Source organism: Palaemon carinicauda, chromosome 13 (assembly GCF_036898095.1).
Source record: "Palaemon carinicauda isolate YSFRI2023 chromosome 13, ASM3689809v2, whole genome shotgun sequence".
NCBI lineage: Eukaryota > Metazoa > Arthropoda > Malacostraca > Decapoda > Palaemonidae > Palaemon > Palaemon carinicauda.
The window spans coordinates 33100272-33107771 of NC_090737.1; the positions used below are offsets into that span (position 1 = coordinate 33100272).

Sequence of the window (7500 nt, forward strand, 5' to 3'; positions counted from 1 at the left end):
TGTGTAATTTGTTGTGCTCTCGGCGTTTTTCACACTTGTGGATTTATTTTGTCATGACCGAAGCTCCATCTTCACCCATTCCAATGTTAGGTACCATAGTTTGTTTTGACAGCTTTTTGTAGTACCGGGCTTTTGTCATCTAACCAGTATAGTCTGTTTTATCATTACCGTCTGGGCCCGTCCGCGTCCTCGGCGGCCATTGTTTGTTCCCTTGTCTTGCTGGGAGTTCATCTTAGTCTTGCCCGTTTGGTACTCTGTCACTTAGGTTCTTGGTTAAGTCCCTGGCCTTATGCCTTTTTGAACCATCATTATTATTATCGTTATCATTCCCATGGTACTTTTTGCTAGCAAGTCCAGTCTGCGAACAAGAATAGCGTTCTAGCTTTATTATAGTTTAGTTTCCACCCCCCCGAGGCGTTCGTCAGTCGAATTTTTCCCTTTAATTTAGGTTTTAGCAGACGTTATTCTTCGTTCGTAGTCTTATTTTGATGTTACAATTTTATTATTATACGCTTATAATAGTGTTGTGTGCTTATCAAGTCCTGATTTTGTAACCACGGGAGCGAGAGATTGGGGTTCCCGTTTTCTGTTCTCAGTCACGAGTTCCCCCTTTCTCTCGTTTTCTTTCTTAACTCAGGTGGGTGAGCGGATCTCCCGTTTTCCGTTTTGTGCGTTCAAAGAGTTCTCCCTCCCTCACCTCTCCCTCTACGGGTGTATGATAGCTTACGAGTTATTTAGTTTTGGTTACTTTTCAATAGTTAGCGTTATTTATAAGGTCCCGAGTTTGGTCCTCTCCCCGTTACGGCTTGGGAGTAGTTCTGAACATTTTTCCACTCCGCCTTGAGTTCTACTCCGCCATGAGGGATTCTCAATGACTTTGGAACTATTGTTATATATATATATATTGTTTAAATACAACCCTCTGGGACGGCCTTCATATTGTTTAGATACGACCCTCCGGTGGCCCTTACTCCGGTCTCAGGCCACGGCCATATCCACACAAATATCCATTGTTATTACAATTGAGTTATTATTCACAATAGAATTATTCAGGACCTTTCATCGACCTCCGGCTTCACCGGAGATCGTCAATACGGTTTATTATTATATTAGCCTTAGCCTTTAGCTACGGCTTGTGTTTTATAAATTTCACAATTGAATTATTATTCACAATTGAATTATTCAGGACCTTTCATCGACCTCCGTCTTCACCGGAGATCGCCAATACACTTCACACTTATATTAGCCTTGCCTTTAGCTACGGCTTGTGTTTTATATTTATTTTACGGGCCTGTCACTGCTTCCCCGACCCTCAGAGGTTGGCAGATTGCTTTAGATTATTTATTCTTATTTCATTATTATCACTTTTAGAATGATACAGTCCCATTGCCATTGCTGGAACTCTTATATTTAATGTATTTTAATATGGAGCTCCGGCTCTCTCACTGAATTCCCTTAAGCACGAATGTTGCATTAAACTAAGCTCTGTTAGTAGATTTTCAATCCCTTACCAGTTTCAAGGAACATCCAGACTTATGTCGCCTTTCTTTTACAGAAGGTCCGTTGTACTGCCCAAGGATGCCCTGCCTCGTTCAACGACCCCGTTGGGCATGACCTCTGTCGGTCCCACGCACACTGCGCCATCTCCTTTATCCGGGAACCGGGACAAGCCTCTTATATGGTTTGGTTCCCGGATTTGTGCTCGCTCTGTTACGAGTTGTCCTCAATACTACTGAACGATGATGTAAGTGGGTTTTCCTTTTGTTCCTTATTTATCTTTGGCAGACAGTAATTTGATCATTAATATGACATACATGGTATATTTTGGAGAGCAATCCCCCTCCTGCATCACTAATCACTACAAATCTTTCAGGCCGATGATGACTCTCTTCGTTCAGCAAGGGCTGCTCTTCGTCCTTGGGTGTCGGGCTTCGGCAGGAATGCCCCGTCTGGCGCACCCTATCTCCTCGATGGAGACATGGCCTAGAGTCTCTTCCCAGGCTCGACTACTGCAGCAGTCTCTCCTGAAGTTGCTGCCCCCTTAATTGAAGAAGTCAGAGCAACCATTTCCGCGGAGGACGAACCCCTCGTACCGCTGGACGTGGCAGATCTAGATATAGACGTAGAACCCATGGACGAGCAGGTAAGTGGTGCAGAGTTGGTGGAAACCCTTTTCTCTCCTACTCCTTCTTCTACCTCTTCCTTTCTCGGTTTTGATAAGCCTAAGGCTTCTCCTCAGGATCCCTCTGTCCCCGTACGACCCAAGGTGAAGCCATTACGCACTTATAAGTCTTCAGCTTTGCCAGTATCAACGTCACCGGTCCCCGGACCTTCGACGGCTCCTGATGTTCATATTGCTCCCCGTAAAACCGCGACTCTTAAGAAGTCCAAGTCTACCAAATCCAAGACACCACCAACGGGTGGCTTTCAGGTACCCTTCTTCCCTGTCGAACTGGTCAGGGATATCGTCAGAGAACAAATTCAACATCAGTCTGGGGCGATGACAGAGATTAAGGATATGGTGGCTACTCTGATCCGCTCCGGAACTCAGCTTCCTCCTCCTTCCGCCCCAGACGCATCGAAGCTATCTCCCTTCGATAAAAACAATCCTTGGCGGTTTGCCTTGCATGCCCCATTCTTAGATGGTTCCCTAACTCTAGAGGGCATAGGCACCCGCCACCTAGAGAACCTGGAGTTCTACCCCCCGGGGCTAGAATTCCCATTCAATGGCTTCGTACGTTTAAAGGAACATGCATTGGTCCGTATGGACAAGGTACCGAAGGAAACAGTGATATTTCCGAAAGAGCAGACCCAGGCTATCTGGGCCAGAACCCTATCAGAGTGGGGGTGTATTAACTCCAAGCTCACCCCACACAAAGGTACCTACACTATTTTTACGACGGCGGCCTCCATCTCTTTGCCGCTCATAGACAAAATCACAGAGCTGACAATACTGGCCATCAAGGAAGGCTCTTCCATGCCGGCTCTCAAGAAGACGGACTCCACCTCATTGCTTATTCCGGGTACCTCTGCAACCTGGGACGACGCGTCTTCTACCTTCACAGTGGGGAAGCTAGACCCGGACTGTGCCTCTACTTTTTTCTCTGAGAAGCTCCCCAGATTACTAGAGTGTCTTCTCAAAACTGAGTTCGAGACCCGTAATAGACTAGTTAGGTCCCTCCACTCCATCACCTCCATAGAGTCCCTAGCATCGGTTTACCCAGAGGAAACGCTGTTCAGAGTCGTCACAAAGAACCTGCTGCTGTCCTACCAAATAGACCTCCATGACTTCTGGTCGGCTCGAGTTAGTTGCAGGAAGTTCGTTCTGTCTGAGGCCTCCATCAGACATGAACCGAACAGGCTGATAGCGTCCTTCTGCTGGGGTAAGAACCTCTTCCCTCAGAACGAAGTTGATAAGGTTCTTCAGGACATGGCGAGGGCAAACCAAAATTTGCAAGTAAGGTGGGGTCTCTCGGCCAAAAGGAGGATCGAATCCCAGAAACAGACATTCTTCAAGAAGAAGCAGAGGTTTATTCCTTACAAGACGGTCCGGGGTAACTCGTCGACACAGTCTTCCTCTGCTTCGACTTCTCAACAACCGGCTCCCCCTCAGCAAGTAGTCTACCTCACTGCTCCCCCTGGTACACAGCCCAACCCCTCTTGGATGTCCTCTCCTGCATACAACCCTACCTACGAATCCTCCGGTTCCTTTCGTGGACACCAGAGAGGAAGCTTCAGAGGTAGAGGACAGTTTCGCCAACGAGGCGGACCTAAAGCAAGGGGTGCCCGTGGAGGGAGGGGACCTAGGTTCACTCCCTCCCAATGATGTGATGCCGGTAGGAGGGAGACTTTATCACTTCCGAGACCATTGGACCTTCAGTCCATGGGCTCACAGCATAATATCCAGGGGCTTGGGTTGGAAATGGTCACAGGGATCTCCTCCTCCACCAGTGACCTTCTTCCAGAGACCCACTCCCATCCTGGAAGAGTACACCACAGAGTTACTCAAGAAGAAAGCGATCAAACGGGTTCGATCCCTGAAGTTCCAAGGCCGCCTGTTTACAGTCCCGAAGAAAGACTCGTCGGCGTTGAGGGTAGTTCTGGACTTGTCGAAACTAAACTCTTACATCCTTTGCGACAAGTTCCGTATGCTGACTATCTCTCAGGTACGGACCTTACTTCCCCGTGGGGCCGTCACCACCTCTATTGATCTTACCGACGCCTATTATCATGTCCCAGTAGCTCGAAACTTCTCTCCTTACCTAGGCTTCTGTCTCGGCAAGAAAGCCTTTGCATTCAAAGTCATGCCCTTCAGTCTCAGCATTGCCCCCAGGATATTCACGAAACTGGGGGAGACGGTGCTCGAACAACTCAGAAACCAAGGGATACAGATCATCGCCTATCTGGACGATTGGCTCATTTGGGCCCAGTCGAACCAGGAATGCAACAGAGCTACGTCGAAGGTAATTCACTTTCTCGCCAAACTGGGCTTCCAAGTCAATCTCCGAAAGTCTCGCCTACAACTATCAAGCCACTTCGAATGGTTAGGCATCCAGTGGGACCTTTCAAAGCACAGGCTCTCCCTTCCTCCCAAGAAGGTAAGGGAGATAGCTTCCAAGATCAGGAACTTTCTCAAACACAAACAGGTGTCCAGAAGAGCTTTAGAACGAATCCTCGGCCTTCTCCAATTTGCCTCACTGACCGATCTCCTATTAAAAGCCAAACTCAAAGACATCAATCGAGTTTGGAGAAAGAGAGCGACAATACCTTTAAGAGACAAGATCTCGAAGATCCCCTCTGTCTTAAAAATGAGACTACGACCATGGTCCGAACGGAGGAACCTCTCCAAATCGGTTCCTCTACAGTTCCCCTCTCCACAAGTGACAATTCATACCGACGCGTCTCTGAGTGGATGGGGGGGGTTACTCCCAACATCAGATGTTTCAGGGCTCTTGGTCACCCGCCATGAAGCAGTTCCATATCAATGTTCTCGAAGCCATGGCAGTGTTCTTGACCCTGAAGAGAATCTCTCCTCCGAGGTCGACCCACATCAGAGTAGTCTCAGACAGCACAGCAGTAGTCCACTGCCTCAACAGAGGGGGATCCAAGTCACCCAACCTGAATCAGATCCTGGTCACTATCTTCGCCTTGGCAGCCAACAAAGACTGGTTCCTGTCAGCAACTCACCTAGCAGGAGTCCAGAATGTGATAGCAGACTCATTATCCAGGACAAAACCACTGGAATCAGAATGATCCCTAGACATACACTCCTTCCGGATACTCAGGCTGGTTCCAGGTCTCCAGGAAGATCTATTCGTGACCCAACTCAATCACAAACTCCCATGTTATGTGACCCCGAACCTGGACCCTCAGGCTTATGCCATGGACGTATTAACCCTGGATTGGAACCATTGGCAGAAGATCTACTTATTCCCTCCAGTGAATCTTCTACTGAAAGTCTTACACAAACTCCGCTCCTTCAACGGGGCAGTGGCTTTAGTGGCACCTCACTGGCCAAAGAGCAGTTGGTTTCCTCTCCTCCTCGAGTTGAAACTCTGTCCCTTCCGGATCCCATTCCCCAAACTGACCCAAGTGGTCCAAACTCGGACTGTGTCAGATTCCTCAAGGATAGCCAAAACCCTAACTTTGTGGATTTCATGAAGTTTGCGGCTCGTAAGGATGCAAACATCGACCCGGATAATGTCCTCTTCATAAAATCAGACAAAAGGGACTCTACGATTCGCCAATATGATTCGGCAGTTAAGAAACTAGCAGATTTCTTAAAGAATTCAGACCATTCCGTTATGACTCCTAATTTAGCCATCTCCTTCTTTAGGTCCGTATTTGACAAAGGCCTAGCAGCTAGCACTATAACCACAACCACCATTAAGTCAGCTTTGAAGAAGGTCTTCCTGGTTGGGTTTAACATTAACCTGGCGGATTCTTATTTCTGGTCTATTCCAAAAGCATGTGCTAGGCTTCGACCTTCAGTTCGCCCACAAAAGGTCTCTTGGTCTCTGAATGATGTCCTCAAACTTGCCTCCGACACGGACAACGAATCCTGCTCCTATATCACTCTTCTTAGGAAGACTTTATTTCTAACAGCTTTGGCCTCGGGTGCTAGAATCTCAGAACTAGCAGCTCTCTCACAAAACTCAGAAAACATAGATTTCCTCCCTTCAGGTGAAGTACTTCTTTCTCCAGACAGGGCGTTCCTAGCTAAAAATGAAGACCCCCAAAATAGGTGGTCCCCTTGGAAGATTATTCCTCTTCTCCAAGATACTTCTCTATGTCCAGTCACTACTCTCAGGGCCTTTTTAGCCAGGACTGCTACCCGATCGTCTGGCCCCTTGTTTATCAGAGAACAAGGAGGTACCATTTCCATGCAGGGTATTAGGCAACAGATCCTATACTTCATTAAACAAGCCAATCCGGGATCATTTCCCCATGCTCATGATATCCGGTCAGTCAGAAAAGTGTATTAGAAGGACCCCTTTTCACTGGGCGCCACAGGTCTCTCCCCAGAAATAGATTTTTCTTTCTTCAAAATCCCCTAATTCACTTTGCATTCTGCACAAAATCTAATCATTACAGATTTGGAATACATATCCCTTAATTCATAAGAGAAGGATGTGAGCAGTGTATCACTAATTGAAAAAAAATTAACATTATATAAAAACAAATGTGTAGTTGATGCCCCAACAATAAGAATGAGTCAAAATACAAATGGGAGAGATAGAGAATGCAGTTTGCTAATTTGTTCGTTTAACCAGCCCCTCATTCCCACATGTACAAAGAGGTTTTACAGATGTGACAAAAATTCTTATTTCATTCTATATTTTTCCTTTGCAAGAATATACATGAATCCCAAGTAAAGTAGTTTTAATAGCATGAAAAAAAGGCATCAAATCCTATATGAAAAAAATTATTTACAAGCAGTACCGTCATTATTGCTGTTGTTAAGTATAGTTGACTAATATTAAAACACTACTATTTCTACTTTCATTCAGGTAGAAACTGGTAAATGGTAAAATTAAAGTTATAAAGTGAAAAGACAATTGGATGGAAAGTTCAAATTATATGGTAGAGAGAAATGTCAGAATTGTTACCGACCTTCATTTCCAGTTTCTGAAACTGAAGCATGTGAATCTCCATCTTGGGGCAGCAACTCGAGTGAACTCCACTTATGTAGTGCTGCCGTTTCCTCAAGATCCTCTGTGACAGGAAAAGAAAAAACCTGTTTATATGATCTTTCAATAAAAGAATCATAAAAAGACATAGTAGTCTATGTCACTGGAAAAAAGTATACGGTAGTCATGTTAACAGACGTATTGTCCAAAGTGGGACTGTTTGGGAAAATTATAAGGGATAAATAAAACAATCATTTCAATTTGAAGAGGATATAAACACACACTCGCATAACCTAGCTTCTGTATTTAATTTCAGTAAACAACCATTTCTGCCCATTTGACTTTCATATTAGCAAACCTATGTAACATG

The 7500-nt window shown here is 45.7% G+C and overlaps 1 protein-coding gene across 21 annotated transcripts in view; it reads right to left on the reverse strand.

The window, feature by feature from the left end:
• The window catches only part of rdgB (retinal degeneration B), a 229034-nt gene that overhangs the window by 73237 nt on the left and 148297 nt on the right, over window positions 1-7500 (reverse strand). For all 21 annotated transcript variants that reach the window (XR_011046236.1, XR_011046242.1, XR_011046241.1 and 18 more), the window contains one exon: window positions 7114-7215. Coding sequence is in view for 9 of the 21 variants with exons in the window: in XM_068385541.1 (XP_068241642.1) it covers window positions 7114-7215 (102 nt within the window). In the remaining 12 variants the exon portion in view is untranslated. The remainder of the gene's footprint in view (window positions 1-7113; window positions 7216-7500) is intronic.